Genomic DNA, 25960 nt, shown 5'->3' on the forward strand with positions numbered 1-25960 from the left:
CGCGCCCTCCCCGCAGCCGCCGTGCGGTGTACAGGCGAGACGCTGCGGCAACCAGGGTGTTCGAAACGTCATTTGTTTCGTCTAGACGAGAAATTTCGGCTCAAGACCAGGAAGGCTACGGACACCCAGAAGCTGGAGTCGGCCCACCAGGTGTGTGTCCGCCGGCGAGCACGCGGCGAGGCGGAGGGCGGCGGAGACCCCCGAACTGGGCCTGCCGGGCCGGGGCTGCTTCCCCGCAGGAGCCACGCCCGCGGCGGGGCCATTCCCCGGGCCGCCCCGCCGCCCGGGCTCCCCGCAGCGGGGAGGCCGCGAGGCCGGACAAGTGCTTGCGAACCGTGGGAAGACGCCTGCGGGCGCGAAGCCGCAGGCAGAGGCGGGATTCTGCCCTTTGTCCCTCCGCACTCAGACGCGCGGCGTCCGGCTGCCCTCCCGCTGCACGCTGGACGGGAAAGCGGGTTCCGGGAGCCGCCGGTGGGGCGGGCGGGGGAGGGGCGCGCAGGCCACGCCCACCAGGGAGCTTTAAAGGCGCGGGCGTCCGCGGGCCGCGGCTGCCGAGTCTTCGCACGCTGCTCCGCTAGCTCCGCCGACGTGCGTGGTCCTGCCTCTGACTCGAGTGAGTAGCGGCGAGGGCGCGTCGGGGGAGGTCCCACAGGCTCCTGGGTCCCCGGGCTGTGCCGCCAGCGTTCCCATTCTTCGGGTATCCCAATTCCTGTGCCCACCCGGCCGCCCTCCTCCCATGCACCCCGTTGCCCCCTACTCACACATTTGCCCAGCTCCCCGCGGCACCCCCGCACTGCCGTGGGATCCCGGGCCGGGGGAGGCAATAGGCAATAGAGCGTGAGCTCCGTGTCGGCTTCCCCGGGAGGGGGGCGGGGTGGGGAGCTTCGCTTGGCCGCCAGTCCGCCTCGAGCAGCACCCGGCGCCCTCCTCCCGCAGCCGGTGCTCTCCCGAGGCGGGGCGGGATCTGAGCCTCGGGGTCCTCCCCGCCCCCAGCGTGCGCCGGCCTTCCCGAAGGCCGGCCCCGAGCACTGGAGGGGACTTCGGGGGACACAGCTCCTGGCTTCCCCTTTGTTTGTTGCTTTCCGCCCACCAAATACCGAACCTTAAATGTGGAAGGAACAGCACGGAATCGTCTGGTCAGTCACTCCAGGCTCTTCCAGAACTTTCTACTATTCAGGTACAAACAGGAAAACAAGAATGCTTCGTTGTGAAATTCTGCAACAGGTTCTGAAAATCAGAACCTGGATTCCAAAGCTCCACGTAGGAAGCCCCTGGAGGGGAGGAGGGTTTCTAAGCCAGGAAACGCCCGCCTCCCTTCCCTACCCACAAGCCTTGGCTTCTGTTGAAGGATATTTGTTTAATACAGATTTTTAATGGGTTTCTACAAATACATTCAATAGTGATAAGCTAAGTACTGTGCCAGAAGCAGTATTCATTGCAAGTCTGTCCTGATAAAATTGCCAAATTACTTGGATTTGGGGGAAATTGTATTTTATACTAAAAGAGCAAAAATATTGGCATAGAATTGAGGAGGCCGCAATAAATGAGGAGCTTTAGAAACCTGGGTCCAGGCTCAATGCTGCCACTAAATGGCTATTGGAGATCTGGGCCTTTATTTTTCTTCTCTGTCAAAAATAGGATCAGCTGGAGAGAGCAAGCGTCCTATGGGAGAGGAGTCGTGGCCAGTGGGGGGCAGGATGAAGCCAGTCGTGCCTGAATGCATATGCTAGCATCAGCACTCACTGGTTTGAGGACCTTGGGCAAGTTACTCTACTACCTGGCCTCAGTCACTTCATCTTGTAAAAGGGGTGTAAGAGCACACACACCAGGGCCGGCACGTAAGGCAAGCTGGCCCTCGTATGAAGCCCAGCTCAGCCCGGGGGAGGTTTCATGCAGCAGACTCCATTCTGCACTTAGTTGAATATACTGGGAAATGGCTGCCAGTGGAAGCCCCTTTCTGGAGCGCCTGACTCAGAACGGTATCTGCCAGGCCTTGCTTGCAAGCCAGCTTTCTTCCTTTTGCAGATATTCACAGATTTTCTCAAGGCACTGCCCCATTTCCCTGTCTGGTATTGCCTGGCATCCTTTGGGGTCCTATTGGGTGGGGATCCCCAGACTCCCTTGAGGCCTCGATCACTAGAATGATGCTACTTAACTGTTTTGTGTCATGAATACTTCTGGCAGCCTGGTGCAGCCTCTGAGCCTTTTCTCAAAATGTTTTTACATGCATAAAATAAAGTGCATGGTACCAAGTTCACTTATCCTTAGAATTTCAAGGAACCTGTGTACCTTGGTTTAAAAGCCCTGACTTGGCAGAGTTTTCTCAGACTGGATCGTGGAGGAGCAGGGCGCAAGTTCTGATTGTTAAAAAATTTAAGTGTTGATGTAAGACACGGAAGCATAACCATAGAAGTATGTTGTGAGTGATTTGCAAAGGATGCTTGCTTTCTTGTTCACCGTCCCATTTGCTAACAGTACTAATTGTCCTTCACTAATAAGGAGAGGACAGGTGCCCATGTACTAGCTTATGGCCCAGTGACGTTCAGGTGCACTATAGGAAAGAAGGTTTCACTTCCAAGAGGGAAAAGAAGAGAGAACTGAGTCCTCACTCGGCACCCAGCAGTCCCAGATTGCCTGGTTTGAAAAGAGCCGTGGCAGATCCGCAGAAGTCAGAATGGTATTTTCGTTGCTGGCAGTGCTTTAGTTAAGTGAAACATGAGTCAAACTCGTATAGTTTATCTGAATTTCATTGGTGTGTTTTTTAAGTCAAATTGGTAATTTTGTTTTGTTCTTATAGTTGTGAGCCACTTAGTATCTCTGTGCCTTGGCTTCCCCCTAAAATGCGAATAATGATATGCCTACTGTAGCTGTGGTAAGGATTAAGAAAGTCAATGTAAGCAAACTAATGAGAGTAAAGCAAATGGTAAACTTTACATAAACATTTGTAATTACTATTAACTATCATGTGGCAAGTACTATTATGTGTGCTTTACGAATATTGTTTAACCTCATAACAGCCTTGTGATATAAATAAGCATCATTTTTAAAAAGGTGAAAACCAGCAGATCAGATGACCAACCTAAGATCATTTGCAAATGAACAGTAGTCTTGGCATATAAATCTGAGTCGGACTCTGTGCAAAGGTCATGCAAACATTAAATTGTTAGAATAATTAGGTATCTTGTAGTTTGCCCAGATTGTGGGTTTCTATGGCAGATGCTGTGGGTCAGGGAGACTGAGTTTATAATGGAATTGCATTCTAATTACAATACATAATTTGGCAAGTAGGATGCAAATCTGGATTAAGGATTTTGCTGCACTTGAAGCTGAAAACATCGGGATAACAAGGATACAGAATTCGTAGTAATTAATGGTGAGGCTGAGGGGAACACAGAAGGGCTTCCTAGATAGAAGAGAGGACTACGGAGGATACAGAGTCACTCCTCTGTAGTAAGGACAGAGTAGTAGGGAGCTTTGTGGTGGGAAATAGCAGTTGTGGTGTGAGGCTGGCACTAGAGGGCATTTACTTTTTGCTACTGGAGAGGTGAAGAGTGGGCTGCAAGTCTTGCAAGCGTTCCTAGTGCCTGTAATTTGGTGACTCAGGACTGATAATTCTCAGTTGAGGGTCTCAACCCCCTAAATCAGGGCAGAGAGTTTGGGGACAGCTTGTGGTTCTTTCTGGAGCCAAACATGAGTGAGTTGAGCCTGGATTTGCATTTTTGGAGGGCAGTGACCGCAACACGTCCCCTGAGAATTGGACCTTTGGTAGCTGTAGGCATATTCCAGCCCAGCAGTGGAAAGGAAGCCAGTATTTGTGGAGTACAGGCTTTCTGCCAGGTACTTTACAAATATTATCTCATTAAATGCTTACAACCAGCCTGTGAGAGAGCTCTCCTCCCTTTCCTAGTTACAGCTGCAGAGGTGAGGCTCAGAGGGTAAGGAACTTGGCCAAGATCACGGAGCTGGTAACTGACTAGCAAGCTTATGTCCATCTGATTCTAAATTCTACCCATGCTGTTATACCAGGAATGTCTTAGAGGTAGCATGCACACTGCAGTTTCCACGGCAGACATTATTGGTCACAACCCTCAGTAATGCAGAACCTCAAATCAACTTGAGAATCTTTTTCCCCACAGTTCTAGGAACCCACTGCCAGCGAATGTATAAGATGAAACCTTTTTGCCATCCTTACAAGTAGACCATGCAGACTTCCCAGACCCTTTCTTCATGTCTCTGTGTCCTGGTTATATTGTACTGCCATTATTGTTTAAATATTTCTACCACCCAAGCAGAACTTCCCTGAGAAACAGGCACCCTTCCCCATAACCCTTTTATCCTCAGCTCCTAACCCGGGAATATGGCTTATAAAATGTTGAATTTTAATACATTTATACAAAAGCTTCATACAAAGCATTGCAGTGTTTATTCATTACCTCCAACCCTAGAATTATTACTTGACATACAGAAAAGAAGCCAGATGAGGGAGGGAGGTAAGTCAGTTGCCCTGATGAGGAGGGATTTGGGGCACAATGGGAGAATGGCTGTGTAAGGTGGGTAGAAGATGAGGATTGATAACGGAGACTGAACATTGCTAAATATCGATGATAAAGGTTTTCAATAATTGAGTGCCTACTCTAAGTATTTTTCCATCTCGTTCTCTTAGCAACTCTATAAGAAAGGTACAGTATCCTTATTTTGCACATGAGGTAAAGGAGACAGTGTTGATTCCAAAATTCATGCTCTTAATTCACCCTTAGGCTGAACTGCCTTGAGGATTTGGCTTTGGTAGGAGGAGCCAAAGGACCGCGGGGCTGATCACTGAGACACAAAGCGTCAGTCTGTGGTCGGTGGTGGTCACTTATATGGGGGACATAGACTCAGCGGGTAGTCTGGATAGCAGAAGAGAACATTTTAGAATGGGCTTTGAGTAAAGCTTAATTCCAGTTAAGTACAGCTCTTCAACTCTGGTCTTGTGCAAAATCGTTGTCCTAGAGGACAATGCTGCTAACTTACATGCTCTTTACAAGGATTCCTCTGGATGTGGTTCAAGATGAAACTGGTTCGTACTAAATTCTCCCTTTCAGGAAATGGGATCATAGCCAGGATCTAGTGTAATAACAACATCCTATATGGAGTAATAAAATGCCAAAGCTTCTGGACGTATTTAGTGTCTGGGTTTAGAGATGGCTTCACTCCAAACATTTGGTGTCAGGATGAATAACTTCAGCAGGAAGTGGCGACATGTAGGCTTGAAATACCTGTACTCTGGTCATTCAGATTCTAAAATAAGAAGGTAAACGCAGCACAGACGGTGCGAGAATGACCCAGGTGGTCATTCTGCGGCTCTCATTGGTTATCTAGAGAATGAGGTAATTTTACCACAAGGGGACTCAGATTTGGACAACAGTAATTTTCTCCTAGGGGTAAGTTTTATGAATTTTGGGTGGCGTCTTAGACTGGGAAGAAGCAGCTATGAGAAACTGCGATATGGGTGTTCAGATGTAACCAAGGTTTTTGACTCAATACAGTGGGTAAATCCTAGGGCTGGAACTCTTTCAGACTTTGAAAACCAAAGAACAAGACAGAGAAGCAGAGTAAACCTGTGTTTGGCCTCTTTTGCAAGAGACATGTGAAGGGGGATTTTATTTCTCCTCTTACCGTTCTGTATATTAGTGCACAGAACTGGGGAAGGGCACACAGCCCAGACGGGTCAGCAGAAACCCAGTTTCCCGGGATTGGTGTCAGCTGTTGTGGAGTAGTGCGGCCAAAGGCTTGTAGGAAAAACGAAGCCTTGGATTTTATGTGCAGAGCAATGCCAAGAGTGACAGAAATGGAAAATCATCATACTTCCTTTTGCCAAGTTCAGGAAATGTCCATTGGGGTTCACCCTGAAAGTGTAAATTCGAATTTTTCTTAGACGGGTACCTCAAGTGGAATTATCTTTATACTTGCAGTGCATTTTAATATCCCAGAAAAAAGAGTTTACAAGGGACTAATCAGCTGTTTTTTCTTTACCTGTGTGTTGCTCTATAGGTGATAGGTCCTAGGCACTAGTCAGAGGGTTTCCTCCTGGAGTACTGACAGCAGGGTGCACGGTGTGAGATGAACCCTCCCTCTTCAAGCTGACAGTCACTGGAGGTCTGCCAGGGCATTTGTGTACCTTCTCTTATCATCACACTATCTCTGTGAGGCACAGGTACCTTTCCTAGTTGACAGATGAGAAAACCAAGCTCAGGTTTGCACAACCATAATGATGACACTCACCCAGGTCTATGTAAACTGGTCTCCCTCCCTCCCTCCCTTCCTTCCATTCTGAAATACTTCAGACATACAAAATAGAGAATAATGTTTCAGAAACACCCAGCTACCCACTATTAAGCTTAAAAAATACAACATAACTCCAGTGGGAGCTTTCTGAGGGTGTTCTTCCTGTCACACCATTTGCCTGGACCACACAGGTTTTCTTAGGGATCCTTAGGAAAGCCTTTAAACTGGTTGGAAGTTTTTAAAAGTTAATGACTTGGAAATTTTACTTAGAATCCAAAAATGTGACCAAGGAAAGTAGGACGCTGTTCCCTTTGTCTTGATAAGCAAAGATCGAACTCAGAATTATACAGACAGGTTGAAAAAGGAAGGATTCTTTAAAACAATAGAAATTAAAGTATTTTGATATATGCGAAGTACTCAGGTAGATGGTGTGGGGAATATAGAGATGGGGTCCCCACCCCACCCTTGAGGGGAATCAGCTTTTACCAAAGTAAGCTGCATGTTGTAGAACTTGGATGAGTGTTTCCTGAAAAGACGGTACATTCACACTGGCTAGTGGGGCACGAACGGTAGAAATAGACTTGACTTACAAGAAGTGATTTAAGTAACTCTGAGTTACATAAAGGGAAGATATTCTCCCCTTTTAAAAAATTCAAGCTACCCTTTAATAGAGAAAAATTAAAGGTGATGTTAGTTTTTTAAATATGTATTTTTTAATACAACCTAGGCAACCTAGGATAGCCTTAGTCTTGATAGAAATCTGGCTCCAAATTGGTGACCGCTCCAAAATAAGTTGTGCAAGTGTAATAAACCAGGCTGATACTAACTTTCTATATGGTGAGTAATGCCTCAATGAGCAGTAACAGAATATCTTAAAAACCAGCTCGGCTCCTGGTGCTGGGAATCCAATTTTAAGTAACTGTGATGTCATTTCATAAAAGCCTGGATCTGGGCTTTGTTCCCCCAGGGATCATGAGACACGCAGGCAGGCGTCTGCCGCCTCCGTGAGCATTCCGGAGCGCAGGGGACTTGGGAGCCACGGGGCGAAGTCACTGCGACTAATTGGTCCAGACTCGCGTGAGCGCAGGCCGTTGGAGCGACAGCTTTACATCTTGTCAGGTTTTGCCGTCATCTTAGGTTTCACTGTGGGTTTAAATAATAGAGCACTTGTCTCCAGGGAAGGGAGCAGGAGATTTATGCAAATACTAAAGAAAAGCTTGCAAATCTATTCCGCTGTTGCTAGACTCTGATCCTGAGTGGGGGCCTGCACGGTAGCCTGGTGACGTGTGGACCCTTGGGTTTTTTTTGCAAAGCGAAGGCTTTCTAAGTCATGCTGATAGTTTAGTGATGACCAGTCCTATCCGTCAGCTCTGTGTGTGTGTGTGTTTGTGTGGTTTGTGTCAAGGAACAGGAGCTCCATCTCCAAATGACTTAAAAAAAGGGGATTTATTGGCTTACATAACTGGAGAGTAGAGGATAAGGCAAAACACAGCTGAGAAGTGTCTAAGCCTAGTCTCACCATCTCTCTGCTCTCCTTCACACTGGCTTCATTCTGAGGATCTTTTCTTACCGTGGTTGAACAGCTGCTGGAACACCACCCCTACATTCACATAGTGCTAAGCCAAGGCCCTGGGTTCAACTTTCACCGAACTGGCTCAGGGTCACATGCCCATTCTTAAACCAGCAGGGGGGCACTGCAGTGAGTGGACTGCCAGCCTCAGGCACGTGCCAGGCCCGGGAGTTGAGGGGAGTCAGTACTGTCTGAGCAAGTGCTTCTCAAACTCTCTGTGGTAAGGCCCATTTTTGTTGTTTAAATCTCCAAGTAAGGATGATCTCTGAGAATGATGAGTCCACTGATCATTTTCTTGATCGTTGTGGCATAAAATCATATAATAGTTTCTAAATGCTTACCTGAATTTTGTCTTGACATGGTAACAAGCATGTGGACCATCACCAGGAGACCACATTCTCATAAGTACTGAAGTACTTCTCTAAACCACAGGGACCAAGGCAGAGATGGTTGCTTCCCTGGAGAAAATCTGGGAAGGTATTACCAGAGGAGGCCCATGAGAATGCTGTGTTCTAGAAGTACGCCACTGCCGGAGTCCAGTGGGGGGCGTGGTGGGGGGAAGTGTTGCTGGAAAGGATGAGATGGAGTTGGCGCACTTGAGAGACAGAACACGGAGGAGTCAGTTGGAGGAGGTCTCTCGACAAAGTGCCAATGACATCTTTATTTATACCATTTTGCACAAGGATATGATTACTTTTTATTTGTTCTTTTGATTAGTAAGTATAGGCAAGCTTTTAACTTTCTGTTTCTTTCTAATCTATACATGATTAGTCAAGTGTTAGGTGATTTTTTTCTGTTCCTTGACCTAAACTTTTCCTAGCAACATGTACTCTATTGTGTCTCTCGTTTCTATGCAACGCAGTTTCTAAGTAAGGCATGTGACCGCAGAAGCGTGCAGCTTGTAGCAGTGACTATGGAGTCTATCAGCTCAGGGTGAAACACAGATCACTCACTGCTACAGTTGGCTAGGCAGGTAACATCATCTATATTTCTAATGCAATGGGTACATTTTATCCCTTCCTAATATTTATTCCATCGTGCCTTCTAAGCCCTTCGTTCTGCCCTCGTCCACAGGCACTGTGCTCATTTTCTTTGCTTTATTCTTTCCCACACATATGTTCTAGAGACTTTAATAAATTTGTAATTAATTTAAAACTATAAATTTATATCTTTATTATACACCCCTTCATAGGGCACAGTAGGCAGCAAAATAAATTTCCTTATCTTATCCATATTTCTCTTTCCTCTGGGCAGATACCACAACTTCTCTGATATATAATATGCAGGTCCCCCCGGCTCTATCACTGTAGGGACTAAACAACTTCTTACATGGTGAACAGTGCAAGGGCACTCATATCACAGAAACTATTTCTATTTTACTCACAAATCAGGAACTGTAAACACTCAGGTCAGATATGATTATTCATTTGATTTTTATACTTTATATGTGAATCCCACATAGGTAGATGCAAGATAAAGATAGAAAGCATGAGTGCTGTAAGAAGGCAAGTGTAGATGATCAGATCTGTGCCTATAGACTAAGTATTAATCCAAGCTAGACAAGGGCAACAAAACATTCATGGGTGCAGAAGATTTGTCTCAAAACTGGGGGGCTGAGGTTCTAAGCCTCACCTCTGTTGGCCCCATTTTCTCACCTGATGGCGCCCCCCTGCGACTGTGCCTGTCTTAGGTTGTTCCTTCCTTGAGGAATCTTACCCGTCTCTGGCTAACCAGCCATCTTCCCGGGCCATACAGGGAGATGTAAAGCTGGTAAGTGAGAGAGAAGCAAAATTCTGTGGAAAGGTTAGCTTTTCACTTCTTTGCAGATTTATGTTCCGTGACTTCTATGCCCAGCACTTGTCTTGAGGTATTGTTACCACTTGGAAGAATTATGGTACTTGATAATTTCACATATAGGCACAAATTCTAGTAAAGGGCTGTAATTAGGAAGGAAGAAGAGAAGCTATAGAAGTAGCAAACAGAAGAAAACATGAGAAGATTGATTAAGAGTCAGATAGGGTTATTCTATTCAGTATTCCCCTATAACTCTATTTCTCTAATTTGCCTATAAAACTCTTCATCACTAATTTCACTAGCATTGCAAACAAGGGGGACATTCTCACCTAGGTGGAGATGGGGTACTCAGTATTTAACTGCAGATTTTGGTGTTCTATGCCAAGATCTCCATCTGGCCCCTGCGTGTTCCATCCTTCAGGAGCACTGTCCTGAAAAGCTTCTGGGAAGTTTATGTTCTCCTCCTCTCCGTGCTGCTTAGCAAAGGTTACCTTAGTCTTTGGCAACAATGCAAGCAAAAGCAAAGCCAATAGTATAATGGAGAAAAACAAGATCAAGGTGGGTAATAGGGGGAGCCAGCTGCGAAGGCCCCTGCTTTGGTGCCTTCTCTCAGGCCTCATCTCAGGGTGCAGGAGTTCTGGATTGTCTTAATGGCTAGGATGGGGATCTACCACCCTCTTCTTTCCCTTACGGGTAGATGATTCTTCACTCTTTTGCTGAGCAGCCCTCCTTTTTCCTTATTTTTCTAGCGAAGTTTTGAATTAGTAAGGAGGGCTCAGCACCGTAACCAGCTATTTCCCAGAGGCAAATGGCAGCTCTGAGACTGAGCAGTCAGCGGCGGCCAACGCCACACACGGGCGAGGAGTCTGCAAAGGAATCCTCCCGTCAGGTGTTTAGATACCACGCAGGGCAGGGCACACATTGCACATCACATGCAGTCCTCATGATACAGCTTTCTGCACTGGCTAAGCCACCCGAGTATGTTGGCCATCCAGAAAAAGGCATTTTAAACTGTGTCCAGGTGAACCAATTTGTTGAGAAGGGCTATTAGAACGTAACAAGACAGCCCAGGACTCAGTGAGCTCTACACCATGTCAGGGCACGTTGCCCAGAGGTTATTCTGACTTACTCAGCACACAGTTCACTTTGCTGGAAGGGAACTTGGTAGCAGATCCTGTGTGGACCCATGTGCCAGTCAAAGGGCAGAAACACCTGCTGGCTGGACTAGAGGACCTTGGCATTAGAGAGGCATAGAAACCAGCCTCGTAGCCATCTGGGGGTGTCTGTTGTGGTGACAGGCTACATTCCGCAGCTGGGCTAGTCACAAAAACAGCTGTTTATGCTGTAATCTTGAATAACTTTAGCAGAAAAATGTAAAACTTGTTCTTCCAGGGCACTACCACCTGTCCTTCTCCCTAGAAGGCCTGGCATAGCTTGTGTGAGGTAAATGTTAAGAATCTGCGGGTTTTAGTGCATTAGACATGGAATAGAGACCTGTGCCCAAGTCTGAGTTCAGCTGAGTTTTTACATCTGCATCGAGCCTGGGGTGGAGGCAGGGCTGGCCTCCCCGCTCCCCACGCTCTGGTGTCTAGTGGCACCGAAGACCTGTACTATTCCACTTAATACAGCTCCTTTGTCCTGAGGAGCAAGAACACCTGTGGTGAGCTGGAGTGTCCTAACGAGAGGAGTGCCCAAACTGTCATTTGGGAGGTGAGATGAAGTTGTCTTGGAGGAATGAAGCCTTTTTAAAGATGTGGTTAGAACGGTTCATAGAGAAAATCTGCAGCTGTCCCCTGGGTTTAAATCACCCCTAGGGAGCTTGTAAGACTTGTCATCTGATGGGGACATGCTAACAATTGTCTCCTTCAGAATGCCTGTCTGGGGAGGCGGAAACAAGTGTGGGGCCTGCGGGGGGACCGTGTACCACGCGGAAGAGGTGCAGTGTGACGGAAGGAGCTTCCACCGCAGCTGTTTTCGGTGCAGTAAGTGTCCCAGGGCGTGGCCCATCGCAGCTACTGTGTGAGAAGCCTGGGTAGTCATGGAAGGGAAGATGTGGTGTGTCCATCTAGCATAGAATATTTTAGAGGCACGAGTGGTCTCTGCCTGTCCGTCCTTCTAGACTTTGCAGGGCTTGGCCTGCACCCTGGACAGCAGGGGTGACCCAGGACACTCATGCTCTGCGCCTGCACTCAACTGCACTTCTGTCACCTCTGTCTGCCACTGCTCCCCTGAGCGCCCAGCGCTATGTTGACAGCGCCTGGCACAGCCCCGGGCTCCGCACACTGAGAGGCGTGGCCCCGATCTCGTAGCACGGCCTGCCCCGGCCCTCCCAGCTCTCTCCTCCCGGCAGGCGGCTTTCTCTGGGAGCCTACTTGCTTCTCACCATGCTGTCACTGAAATTCAAGTGTCCTCATGCTCCATTCTCTGGAAGCTCAAACTCCTTCTCTGATAGTGAATAATGTTCAGTTATTTCTGGTTATGTCCTAAATTTGAGGAAAAGGAACAATAGGAGAGGAGAATCCCGTAGAGGCAAGCTGAGAGCTACTCTGGTTTATATAGATGGTAAATTATCAGGGGTACAGGCAGGAGGTAGGACCCTAAGTCAGCATATGCCCGTATGCTCGAAAGATGAGTCCCTCTACCCCGCATACTCCCTCCATGACAGCCAGATCTTCAGGTTTAAAACAGGAGAGTAGCCACTTCAGAAAGCTCTTCCTTAATCTTGCATTCAAATGGCACGTTTCTTTAATGAAGGGCTTGTCCTGAGGCGCCCACCCACGGGTACGTGGAGACACCGTCCTTGTCCGTAGTCCTGCACAGCGACAGTTACTGTACAGTGAGAGAAACAGCATAACGTAAAAATAGATTGGTTATGGTAAGAAATAGTCTTCAGAAAAAACTCCTCTCAGAATTCTGTTCTAGTCCCTTTCCCTCTAGGCCCCAGCCCTCCAGGTGTCTGGGCATTTTTATAGTGTTTCTGCTTTGTAGATAACAGAAAGCCACTGTTAACAAAAGTTAATTTTTATATTAAAGAATCTGTTCTTCAGGTTTGTAACTGAGAGAATATGGACAAAGAGAAAGTGCAGCTACTTTGGGAACAGCTCTTAGTTTCATGTAGCTGAGCCATGAGGTGCCATGAGGTCTGCACTGTGACATCATCAGTGCTCACTGAAGGTTGGCCTCTTTCCAGGTCATTTCCACTACACCTTCCTAATAATGGGCTCTGCTCACGGACGGCTTTTAAGGAGATAGTTCAGAGTGGTCTGCAGACCTCGGGGTATTTTACTGCAGAGACTAAGGATGAGGACCAGGGAGGGAGGGGCGCTTATAGAGTGAAATTTTCATATACAGACTTGCTTTGGTTAATAGATCTGTGGTTTACAGAACAGTTTTTATATTTATGAAGGGTCCAGAGTAGATGAGGTCATTGTGTTCTACCTGAGACCAGTCAACAGAAACTTCACGTTCCATCTGTTCCATACCAGCCAGCTAGGCGCCTTCCCTGCCCTTCTCTCTGCCTCCCTTTCTTCCTCCTTTCACTTCTCCCCTTGCCTTTTAAATAAGCGGGGGAAAAAACCCTTTTCTATACTATATGGACCTTGGATTTCCAGCTGCCCTATTGTTCTACAATTTCTTCTCAAGCTTAATTGAAGTTTTAGAAAGTAAAATAATGTTTGGATAAAACATGACATTTGGCAGTTTTATGAAGCAGGATATGTGGAAATGTGGCAAGAAATCCATCAGGGAAGAATGTGTTCTCCACTAGGACAGAAGGAAAAACAAATGCAGGCTTTAGACCACTTGAAGATTTTCAGACATATTTCTCACTGCTGGGGGAGCCGGTGGCAGGATGAAAGAAAGAATGCTTTTCCCTTTCACATGAGCAATGAAGACTAGAATTCAGGATTTAAGACTATTTTCATCCCCGGGGTGCTTTTAGGGAAGAGGGGCTACAGAGGCAGCTCCCCAAGGCACCCAGCTATCCTTTGCTCTTTGCTGTGATTTAACAGCCCTCAGATGAAGAGGCAGGAAAGACTGAGTGCTGAGGGGTGGGAGCAAAGCGGTAGTTTGTTCCTATAATTATAGCCATTTCCGAACCTGTCTCCCTCCAGCCAGAGGGGCACATCCTGATATATTGTGACCCACCTGTCGCACCCACAGAGGAAGGCAACCCATCCTCAGATGCAGCGGGCCAGTCCAGATGCAGTCCATGGCTCTGGGGAGACCCACAGGGCAGGCTAGGAATGTTAGTGGGCCTGTCCCATTCTGTAGGCCTCAGGTCAGTGCACCATTGTTCTAAAAGAAGTCTGACCTTTGCCCCCCAGTGGTTTGCAGGAAAAACTTAGACAGCACAACAGTGGCAATCCATGATGACGAGATCTACTGCAAGTCCTGCTATGGGAAGAAGTATGGGCCCAAAGGCTACGGCTATGGCCAGGGCGCCGGCACGCTCAGCACGGACCGGGGAGAGAGGCTGGGCATACAGCCGGAGAGGTGAGTGAGGACCTGTCACCTTCAGACGTGAGCAGTAACCACTGATGTTGCCGTGAACAGGAATCTGAGAATTTCCAGATTTTTAGCTTAAAATAAGCCAGTGAGATGAGTCAGGTTTTCTAGTGTAAACTAGTTACTACTTTTTGAGATTAAAATATTGGCAGTTTTGGACCTAACAAAGTTCTTGATAATTCCAGTGATTTCTAGTTCTGCTTTCATGGTGTTCCAAGGTGCATTGAGGCACCATCGCCTTCTCAAAGCAAGTGGTTTAAAATTCACCTCCAGTTCTCGGTGCTCTGGAGGTCAGATTCACAGGATCAAGTGAAGAACTGCCTGAATGAGATGCATTTCTCAAGTGCAACTAGGCAGTCAGTGAAAGTCCCTCCATCAGTCCTCCCTCCCATAAAAGAATAGTTCTTCACCAAGAAATTACCTTTCTCTAACTTAAAAATTCTCACCTAAAAATTCAAAACTGTTTCCTGTTTTTGATCCTTTGAGAGATTAGTGTTAAACTTTGAAGGTTTCAGTACCAAAGTGCTAAGTCGGATAAACTTCACTTAGTATCTTGTGTTTAGGCTATATAATGTCTTCATTACGAATTTCCTCTTAATTCCTGTTTTTGACTCAGTAATTCCCTCATTTGAACCTCACCTTCTCCACATCCATTTTACATTGTAGAGTTCAAAATTGGTGTAAAACTCCAGTAAAATGGCCTTTCCTTGGACAAAATCATTAATCGTGCCTTTACTGTGAACTGGACACCATGCACACGTGTTGATGCACACAACAGCCCTACAGATTTCCCATCGTACTCATGAACAGATGGAGACAATGAGAACTAAGCGACTTGCCTAGAGTCACTCTGCTAGTTCAGACTCTAACCTAGAGCCTTCCATCTTAAAAGTAATGCCAGGATTGTATTAAAGATGGCAGCATGAGAGGAGAGACAGAGGCTTCCTCCTAAAACTGGATACAATTAGAAAATTTAATTGGCGCAACTAATCCTGAGAGAGCAACAGGAAAGAGGACAGTCAGACTGCACACACCTGGAGAAAAGAGCAGACCTCAGCGAACGGGGCAACGTTCCGGAGCTGTGGCTCCATGGGACCTGAGCCCCTCCCCCACCCCAGCTCACCAGCGGGAGGAAGAGAAACAGAGCAGGGAGGGAGTGGAAGGCTTGGGACTGCTGAATACCTAGCTCCAGAGATCTGCTCTGGGAACACAAACCTACATTTCATGGTGCTTTCATGAGACTAGCATGACTACTGGGTTGGAATGTTAATACAGGCAGAGTTCCTGGGGAGACTGGGATTCTGGCTGCTTGGGGAAAGCAGGGGTCCATACCCGGCTTCTCTGGGACAGAAACATACCTGTGTGACTGGCCCACTGGCTCAGGCAGTGGAGACAGGCACAGCAGCCGGGAGGTGGGGAACAGCTCTTTCCTACCCCCAGGCACCAGTACCGCTCCCCTGTGATCCCCGGCATTGCTTCACGGGCTCAGCAGCAACAGAATAGAGCTTCTGGACACTAGAGGGCACCATATACAAACATGAAACGCCAAAGGAACCTTGTCCAGAGTAAAATTATTAATACAACTCCTGAGAAACATTTAAATGATATGGACCTCATGACTCTTCCTGAAAGGGAGTTCAAAATAAAAATAATCAACATCCTAATGGAGGTACGGAAAGACATCCAAGAACTCAGGAATGAATTCAGGTCAGAGATCCAATCATTAAAGAACACAATGGAGGGTATTAAAAGCAGGTTGGATACAGTGGAGGAGACAATAAATGAAATAGAAACTAGAGAAGAGGAATACAAAGAGGCTGAGGCACAGAGAAAAAAAAGGATCTCTAAAAATGAAAGAATATTGAGAGAACTGTGTGACCAATCCAAGCAGAACAATATTCACAGTATAGGGATACCAGAAGAAGAAGAGAGAGAAAAAGGGATAGAAAGTGTCTTTGAGGAAGTAGTTGCTGAAAACTTACCCAATCTGGGGAAGGAGATAGTCTCTCAGGCCATGGAGATCCACAGATCCCCCTACACAAGGGACCTAAGGAAGACAACAGCAAGACACATAGTAATTAAAATGGGAAAGATCAAGGATAAGGACAGACTGTTAAAAGCAGCCAGAGGCAGAAATAAGATCACATACAAAGGAAAGCCCATCAGACTAACAACAGACTTCTCAGCAGAAACCTTACAGGCCAGAAGGGAGTGGCATGATGTATTAAATGCCATGAAGCAGAAGGGCCTAGAACCAAGATTATTTTATCCGGAGAGATTATCTTTTAAATTTGAAGGAGGGATTAAACAATTTCCAGATAAGCAAAAGCTGAGAGAGTTTACCTCCCACAAACCATCTCTGCAGTCTATTTTGGAGGGACTGCTATAGATGGAAGTGTTCCTAGGGGTGGATAGCTGTCACCAGAGTTAGGAAAATTATGGTAGGGAGGGTGGAGCAGCTGATTGCAAGGCAAATGCAAAATTAAATTGACTATCCCCAAAGCCAATCAAGGGATAGACAAAAAGTATAGAATCTGATACCTAATATATAAAGAATGAAGGAGGAAGAAAAAGGAGGAGAAATAGAAAAGAACCTTTAGATTGTGTTTGTAACACCATACTAAGTGAGTTAAGTTAGACTCTTAGATAGTAAGGAAAGTAACCTGGAACCTTTGGTAACCACGAATCTAAAAGCCTGAAATGGCAATACGTACATACCTATCGATAATCACCCTAAATGTAAATGGACTGAATGCACCAATCAAAAGACGTAGAGTCACTGAATGGATAAAAAAACAAGACCCATCTATATGCTGCTTACAAGAGACTCACCTCAAACCCAAAGACATGCACAGACTAAAAGTCAAGGGATGGAAAAAGATATTTCATGCTAACAATAGGGAGAAAAAAGCAGGTGTTGCAGTACTAGTATCAGACAAAATAGACTTCAAAACAAAGAAAGTAACAAGAGATAAAGAAGGACATTACATAATGATAAAGGGGACAGTCCAACAAGAGGATATAACCATTATAAATATATATGCACGCAACACAGGAGCACCAGCATATGTGAAACAAACACTAATAGAACTAAAGGAGGAAATAGAATGCAATGCATTCATTTTAGGAGACTTCAACACACCATTCACTACAAAGGACAGATCCACCAGACAGAAAATAAGTAAGGACACAGAGGCACTGAACAACACATTAGAACAGATGGACCTAATAGACATCTATAGAACTCTACACCCAAAAGCAACAGGATACACATTCTTCTCAAGTGCACATGGAACATTCTCCAGAATAGACCACATACTAGGCCACAAAAAGAGCCTTAGTAAATTCAAAAACACTGAAATCCTACCAACCAACTTTTCAGACCACAAAGGTATAAAACTAGAAATAAATTGTACCAAGAAAGCAAAAAGGCTCACAAACACATGGAGGCTTAACAACACACTTCTAAATAGTCAATGGATCAATGACCAAATTAAAATGGAGATACAGCAATATATGGAAATAAATGACAACAACACAAAGCCCCAACTTCTGTGCGACGCAGTGAAAGCAGTCTTAAGAGGAAAGTATATAGCAATCCAAGCATATTTAAAGAAGGAAGAACAAACCCAAATGAATAGTCTAACGTCACAGTTATCAAAATTGGAAAAAGAAGAACAAATGAGGCCTAAAGTCAGCAGAAGGAGGGACATAATAAAGATCAGAGAAAAAATAAACAAAATTGAGAAGAATAAAACTAAAAAAAAATCAATGAAACCAAGAGCTGGTTCTTTGAGAAAGTAAACAAAATAGATAAGCTTCTAGCCAAACTTATTAAGAGAAAAAGAGAATCAACACACATCAACAGAATCAGAAATGAGAAAGGAAACATCACGACGGACCCAACAGAAATACAAAGAATTATTAGAGACTACTATGAAAACCTATCTGCTAAGAAGCTGGAAAACCTAGATGAAATGGACAACTTCCTAGAAAAATACAACCTTCCAAGACTGACCAAGGAAGAAACACAAAACCTAAACAAACCAATTACCAGCAAATAAATTGAAGCGGTAATCAAAAAACTACCCAAGAAAAAAACCCCTGCGCCAGATGGATTTACCTCGGAATTTTATCAGACATACAGAGGAGATATAATACCCATTCTCCTTAAAGTTTTCCAAAAAATAGAAGAGGAGGGAATACTCCCAAACTCATTCTATGAAGCCAACATCACCCTATGACCAAAACCAGGCAAAGACCCCACCAAAAAAGAAAATTACAGACCAATATCCCTGATGAACGTAGATGCAAAAATACTCAATAAAATATTAGCAAACCGAATTCAAAAATATATCAAAAGGATCACACACCACGACTAAGTGGGATTCATCCCAGGGATGCAAGGATGGTACAACTTTCGAAAATCCATCAACATCATCCACATCAACAAAAAGAAAGACAAAAACCACATGATCATCTCCATAGATGCTGAAAAAGCATTCAACAAAATTCAACATCCATTCATGATAAAAACTCTCAGCAAAATGGGTATAGAGGGCAAATACCTCAACATAATAAAGACCATATACGATAAACCCACAGCCAACATCATACTGAACAGCGAAAAGCTGAAAGCTTTTCCTCTGCTATCGGGGACAAGACAGGGATGCCCACTATCCCCACTGTTATTCAACATAGTACTAGAGGTCCTAGCCACGGCAATTAGACAAAGAAGTACAAGGAATCCAGATTGGTAAAGAAGTTAAACTGTCACTATTCGCAGATGACATGATATTGTACATAAAAAACCCTAAAGACTCCACTCCAAAACTAGTAGAACTAATATTGGAATACAGCAAAGTTGCAGGATACAAAATTAACACACAGAAATCTGTGGCTTCCCTATACACTAACAATGAACCAATAGAAAGAGAAATCAGGAAAACAATTCCATTCACAATAGCATCAAAAAGCATAAAATACCTAGGAATAAACCTAACCAAAGAAGTGAAAGACCTATACCCTGAAAACTATAAGACACTCTTAAGAGAAGTTAAAGAGGACACTAACAAATGGAAACGCATCCCATGCTCTTGGCTAGGAAGAATTAATATCGTCAAAATGGCCATCCTGCCCAAAGCAATATACAGATTTGATGCAATCCCTATCAAATTACCAACAACATTCTTCAATGAACTGGAAGAAATAGTTCAAAAATTCATATGGAAACACCAAGACCCCGAATAGCCAAAGCAATCCTGAGAAAGAAGAATAAAGTGGCGGGGATCTCACTCCCCAACTTCAAGCTCTACTACAAAGCCATAGTAATCAAGACAATTTGGTACTGGCACAAGAACAGAGCCACAGACCAGTGGAACAGATTAGAGACTCCAGACATCAACCCAAACATATATGGTCAATTAATATTCAATAAAGGAGCCATGGACATAATATGGGGAAATGACAGTCTCTTCAACAGATGGTCCTGGCAGAACTGGACAGCTACATGTAAGACAATGAAACTGGATCACTGTCTAACCCCATACACAAAAGTAAATTCAAAATGGATCAAAGACCTGAATGTAAGTCATGAAACCATAAAACTCTTAGAAAAAAACATAGGCAAAAATCTCTTGGATGTGAACATTAGTGACTTCTTCATGAATATATCTCCCTAGGCAAGGAAAACAAAAGCAAAAATGAACAAGTGGGACTATATCAAGCTGAAAAGCTGTAGAGCAAAGGACACCATCAATAGAACAAAAAGGTACCCTACAGTATGGGAGAATATTTTCATAAATGACAGATCCGAAAAAGGCTTGACATCCAAAATATATAAAGAGCTCACACTCCTGAACAAACAAAAAGCAAATAAGCCAATTAAAAAATGGGCAGAGTAGCTGAACAGACAGTTCTCCAAAGAAATTCAGATGGCCAACAGACACATGAAAAGATGCTCCACATTGCTAGTTATCAGAGAAATGCAAGTTAAAACCACAATGAGATATCACCTTACACCAGTAAGTATGGCCACCATCCGAAAGATAACAACAAATGTTGGCGAGGTTGCGGAGAAAGGGGAGCCCTCCTACACTGCTGGTGGGAATGTAAATTAGTTCAACCTTTGTGGAAAGCAATATGGAGGTTCCTCAAAATGCTCAAAATAGACTTAGCATTTGACCCAGGAATTCCACTTCTAGGAATTTACCCTAAGGATGCAGCACTCCAGTTTGAAAAAGATAGATGCACCCGTATGTTTATCACAGCACTATTTACAATAGCCAAGAAATGGAAGCAACCTAAATGTCCATCAGTAGATGACTGGATAAAGAAGAAGTGGTACATATACACAATGGAATATTATTCAGCCATAAGAAGAAAACAAATCCTACCATTTGCAACAACATGGATGGACCTGGAGGGTATTATGCTTAGTGAAATAAGCCAAGTGGAGAAAAACAAATACCAAATGATTTCACTCATCTGTGGAGTATAAGAACAAAAGAAAAACTAAAGGAACAAAACAGCAGCAGAATCACAGAACCCAAGAATGGACTAACAGTTACCAATGGGAAAGAGACTGGGGAGAATAGGAGGGTAGTGAGGGATAAGGGCCGGGAAGAAGAAAGGGTGTATTATGATTAGCATGTATAATGTGGGGGGTGGGGGAAAGGGGAGGGCTGTGCAACACAGAGAAGACAAGTAGTGATTCTACAACATCTTACTATGCTGATGGACAGTGACTGTAATGGGGTTTGTGGGGGGGACTTGGGGTAGGGGAGAGCCTAGTAAACATAATGTTCTTCAAAAAAATAAAAATAAAAAATAAAATAAAATAAAAAAACGTAATGCCTTAAAGTATGTCCAAAGTAGTCATTATTCAATGTGTATCATTGGCTAAACACGGATGTTCACTATATACAATCCCCACAGTAACTCTAGGGTTACTTGCTTTGCCCCCATTTCTAGGTAGGACACTAAGGCTCCCTTTGCACAGGTAAGTGGCAGAGCCAGAATGTAAACTGATGGCTGCTTGGTTCCCAGAGCTGTGCCCTTTCCCCCTGCACTGAGTCCCTCCTCCTTGCTGTTCTTCGAGTTCTCCACACTCAGAGCTCTGAGCCCTGGGGCCTTGCACAGCTGTGCAAGGGCTGGCTCACTCTCTGCTGCGTACTGTCACCTGCAAGAGCTCAGCTTATCTTTGTCTTTGTTAAAGCTGTTTTTGTTCTGCTCTGCTCCAACTTGTTAAAACCCATTCTTGTTTCCCAAGATTACAAAACATACACCTGTATACTCTCCCCCAAACAAAACCAAATTCATCCATGACCCAAGAAGTTAATGATTGTGGCCATAGTTGTAAAGTCACAAAACCTAGTGGACTTTCCTCTTTACCTACTCCTGCTTGCCTACCTGCTCCATTGATTGGCGAGCCCTCTGTGTTGGCCTGTCTTGATCTGTACCCTTTCCTCTTGGCCATCCTGGCCTGGCCACATGCTGCTCATCCTTCAGGACAAGGGGTAGGGATCTCCTTTTCCAAAAGCCTTTCTTAGCAGCTGCACTCTGGAGCACAGGGGACCGGACCACCCCTGTGGCATGTGGGGATGTAACAGTTGTAGGGAGCAGACGTCTTCAGAAAGGTCTCGAGAGGCAGGCTTGAGTGACAGGGACACTTCCGTCGGAGCAGATAAGCATTTTTCAGGCCAGGCTCACCAATTTACTAATTCTCTAGCCTTTCAGCAAATTAACATCTGAAACCTTATTTCTTGATATGTAAAAAGAGGTAACAGTTATTTATATCCTACAAAGTTGTTATAAGAGGTAGGAGGTAATCTGTATGAAGTTCTCATCAGTATGATGATTGAGAGATTTGGCAATTTTTCTTGGGTAAATTCTTAACTGCAAGTGTTTGGTATCATTGTGAATAGCTTTTAAAAATCCCTTTTAAAAGCAGGCATACACAGTAGGTTGTGGAATTTTAAAAAAAATTTTACAGACAACTGGAAAAACTACTGAGAACTGGTATTTGTTGCTTAGAATAAAATTCCCAGTGGCCACAGCAACCAAATGCTGTCTGTTAAACAACTTAGTAGCAGGGTGGGAAACTGCCAAATGACCAAAAAGTGGATATAGTAAAACTATTTATTTTGTAGTAATACTAAAGATACGTATGAAGAGTTTGAATTGCTATTGGACTTAAGAAAATGCCTAACATTTTCCCTTTTCCACAGTGTTCAACCTCATAGGCCTACAGCAAACCTAAATACTTCTAAATATGCTCAGAAATACGGAGGTGCTGAGAAGTGCCCCAGATGTGGGGGCCCCGTCTATGCTGCTGAGAAGGTGATCGGAGCTGGGAAGGTAAAGGGCTCCTGGAATCAGCAGCGGCCGTGACCCCTCGGCCCGCGCTGCTCGGGCGCTCTGTCTTGTGAATAGTCTTGGGTTCAGTTTTCTCTCACTGAACTTCCATCTGAATCATCCATTTTCTGAGGTGCTGCCCTTACATGACAAATTACATCTATGCTCCAGAGAAACTTGTCACAGGCAGTGCTCCTGTGGGGCGTTAACATGTTAAAAAGGCCAGACGGGAAACAGATCTAGGCTCTGCAGGTGATCAGTGCAGCGAAGAGCAGCAAACTGAGTCAGAGCATCTGATGCTAATCGATGTGTGGGTTTAGAAGGTGCAGAAGCTTTTCACCTCTTCGAGCTGCCGTGTTCTCAGCCATAGGGGGCAACTAGCCTGCGCACAGTGGGTCCGCAGCAGGGCTGAGACGGCTCTCAGGGAAATGGCCCTTCTGTGCGCGGCCCCCGGCCCCTGCCTTCGGTCCGTGAGTCTAGCTCGGCCTGTCTGCAGGCGGACGTGGGGAGGCCCAGGCCCAGGCCTCCGGCCAGGGTAGAGCCATGGCAGCAGCAGCAGCTCACCTTGGGTTGGCCAGAGTGGGCCACGCAGCAGCCCCCCAGACCCTGTCCTCTGTCTCCCCAGCCCTGGCACAAAAACTGCTTCCGGTGCGCCAAATGCGGGAAGAGTCTGGAATCAACAACTCTGACAGAGAAAGAAGGGGAAATCTATTGTAAAGGTAATAATAATTTCAGGTATTGCTTGCTGTTCATCTGAATACCCCACACAGGTTACTGGTTAAGGAAGTGGCACCAGCACTTAAAAAAAAGGGAAAAAAGCACTCTGAAAATGGGGAGGAGGTGGGATGGTGTCACTGGCTATTTGAAAATAGAAGACCTAGAGCTAATTACAGATGCCAGAGAACCACAGAAAATTTGAGATGACACAAAAAGTTGAGTTCCTGGTTACTGAAAAGTCCCTACAAATAAAAACAAAAAGCACACTACAGATAGTCTTTCAACTTCATGTTTTAGGCAAATCACATGAATATATGAAAGCAACAGACAAACGTTAACACTTGCTGGCCTGATTTTCATGCTTGTAACTCAAGCGGGCCATGAGCCGAGGGCTGTGGGGACAGATGCTCGGACTTGCCTGTGTTCCATTAAGGTTTTTACTTCATGGCACATTTCACCTCTTCAGTAAGTGGGGCTCTCCGGTGCGGCCATGTTTGTTCTTAACTTAGAGGTTTGTTACCACGTGCTAGCAGGCTCACACTAATTCTCCTTCCCTTCTGCAGGATGCTACGCAAAGAACTTTGGGCCCAAGGGATTTGGCTACGGCCAAGGGGCAGGAGCCCTTGTTCACGCTCAGTAAAGGAGACCACACACCGAGGAGCTCTACGTGATCTAGGCACAGAGAAACTAACACTAAATGACTGTGAACTACTACCAGTGTCTAATTGTTACATGCCCTGTACTTGGACGGGCTGGCTGACCAGTGGGAGAGCACTGTCACCTTCCACTTCTTCAGCATTGTCAAGAACCTCTTCTTTTACATCTAAAATAAAACTTTGGCTTGATTTGGGTGCTCAGTCTTTCAGCTTGTCTTTTGGAACAACTGCTACAACTTCAGTTAGTGGAAATCACTTGGGATCCCCCATGTATTTTACTGGTGACTAAGTTAATGATTGCATTACAGCTGTTGGAAGGGACCCCCCTCTCTTATGGGGACAAGTATACCCCTAGAGGGGGTCTCACGCAGTCTAGCAAAGACAGACGGCCTTGCCAGTAACAGGCCTCCCTGGTCCAGCTCCTTAGAGCTGGCAACCGGTGGCGATGCCTGCCTGCCTGGCCCCCCCCCAAGCTTGGTGGTTGCACTTTGCTCTTTGGGAGCAGTTTCCCAAACCAGGGCTCCTTGACAGGCTGCATTAGTCACCTGGGAAGAGTAAAAGGCAGATTTGTGGCCCCCCTTCAGCCTCACAAACAGAATCTCTATGGCAGGGCCACAGAAGCCTTTTAAAAAGCTAAGAAAGGCACGTAAACCTGGGGGAGGGGAGGGTACATGTTATAGGAAACATTTATAAACTTTTATCTATACCTAAAGACCACTATAAACACTAACTCCAAACAACTATAGAATCTGAGGTTTATAGAAACTGTCCACTGTAATCTAATAGATGGTGGCTTACTAAATCCTGGAAAGTTGCTTTTCTTACACATTGCAGTTCTGCCTATGTGGCAAAGAAGGCTGCACTGCCCTGGCACATGCAGCTGGCTCATGTAGAGAGAACATTAGACTCCATATGGAATAGTTCATTTCCTCAGAAACTTAGTTCTTTATCAAAGACTGGATCCACCTCTTATTTTTCAGGGATAGGGTGAAATTGGTTTGTAATGTATACTAGTAAAAATTAAACTGGCCTGACAATTTTACAAGGCCTCTTTTAACTATATTACTTGTTTTAAAAAGCTAGTGTGCTATGTATGACATAAAAATAGTAGCAGAAACTTGGTGGGAAAAAGCTGACTGAGGAGGCACTAGGTGAAGGAATTCATGCTGTGCACATTATAGCCTCGAGCACTTCACGTGTTCTGTAAGGTGTTCTGCTGTGGGGGAGCTGGGGAAGTTAATCAGCAATAGACAACATAGTTGAAGAGCATGGAGCAAATTCTCATTATGTGGTAGTTTTAACATGCCCACAAATTGACATTTCCATCAAAAAATGGAGTGTAATTCCTCTCCCTCTGAATAAAGGCCAACCTTAGTGACTCATTTCTAACTAACGAGTATGATGGACAAGACTAAGTTAGAAAAGACGATACAGCTTCTGCGTGCTTCTTGCTCTTGAGATGTTCCTCTTAAAACTTGGCCACCACGTTTGGAGGAAGCCCAGACTACACGGGGAGTGTGTGTAGGTGTCACAGCCATGGCCTCAGCTATCACCCACCAGCCAGTATCAACCAACAGATATGAGCGAGCGAGCCTTCAGATTATTCCAGACCCTGGTTTCGGAACCATCACAGCTGACACAGGTGGAGCAAAGTGAGCTGTTCATGTTGAGTCCTGACCAGACTGGCAGATCTGTGAACAAAAATCCATAGAAATTTTGAGTGCATAGTTAGGAAGCTATAGATTGCCAGAATGGTGTACATACTAACCTGTCCCCACACAGGGCCAACATTTCCCATACCTACTATGTTTCCCAAATTGAACTGGAGATACCAGTAGATACCTGAAAGGAAGATACTCTAAATGAAGTTGCCAAGTGCCTGGTAATTTGAGATTTATCCTTGATAAAATAAATAATTTAGACATCCACTCATAACTACAGTTATTCTTAAATTGGGACCCACTGCAAAACAGCTACTCCAAAACTGTAAAATCAACTTCCAGTGGAGCAGAAAAGGGAATTCAGTTCTGGGCACATTCCAGGAGAAATCATGTGGATAAAATGAGAGTTCCTGTGGCCAGGATTCTCACCTGGC

The 25960-nt window shown here is 45.1% G+C and overlaps 1 protein-coding gene and 1 long non-coding RNA gene across 5 annotated transcripts; one reads left to right on the forward strand and one right to left on the reverse strand.

Annotated features, from left to right (window-relative positions):
• Positions 1-10: 10 nt before the first annotated feature.
• On the forward strand, positions 11-24054 carry CSRP2 (cysteine and glycine rich protein 2). Of its 4 annotated transcripts, none has more exons than XM_037010689.2 (7): positions 484-613; positions 937-1177; positions 11501-11613; positions 13957-14125; positions 22366-22495; positions 23118-23211; positions 23773-24054. In XM_037010689.2, exons 3-7 carry the CDS (start codon positions 11502-11504, stop codon positions 23847-23849), a joined length of 582 nt encoding a protein of 193 aa, XP_036866584.1. In that variant the 5' UTR covers positions 484-613; positions 937-1177; position 11501; the 3' UTR covers positions 23850-24054. The 4 variants fall into 4 exon arrangements, with proteins under 4 accessions (XP_036866585.1, XP_036866583.1, XP_036866584.1 ...); XM_037010687.2 differs by having other exon boundaries at positions 491-613; positions 994-1177; XM_037010690.2 differs by lacking the exons at positions 484-613; positions 937-1177 and adding an exon at positions 11-150.
• Positions 12327-21626, reverse strand: LOC140843981 (uncharacterized). The gene is made up of 3 exons (XR_012121992.1): positions 21548-21626; positions 16120-16184; positions 12327-12460 (listed from the first exon to the last, which is right to left on the reverse strand). It is a non-coding gene; the product is annotated as an uncharacterized lncRNA (long non-coding RNA).
• Positions 24055-25960: the final 1906 nt, after the last annotated feature.

The sequence above is a fragment of the Manis javanica genome, chromosome 10, assembly GCF_040802235.1.
Source record: "Manis javanica isolate MJ-LG chromosome 10, MJ_LKY, whole genome shotgun sequence".
In the NCBI taxonomy this organism is placed as follows: domain Eukaryota; kingdom Metazoa; phylum Chordata; class Mammalia; order Pholidota; family Manidae; genus Manis; species Manis javanica.

Coding starts and splice junctions, on each gene's coding strand:
- CSRP2 (XM_037010690.2), top strand. CDS start 11,502: ATGCCTGTCTGGGGAGGCGGAAACAAGTGTGGGGCCTGCGGGGGGACC. Junction 14,126..22,365: donor CTGGGCATACAGCCGGAGAG/GTGAGTGAGGAC, acceptor CCTTTTCCACAG/TGTTCAACCTCATAGGCCTA. Junction 22,496..23,117: donor AGGTGATCGGAGCTGGGAAG/GTAAAGGGCTCC, acceptor CTGTCTCCCCAG/CCCTGGCACAAAAACTGCTT.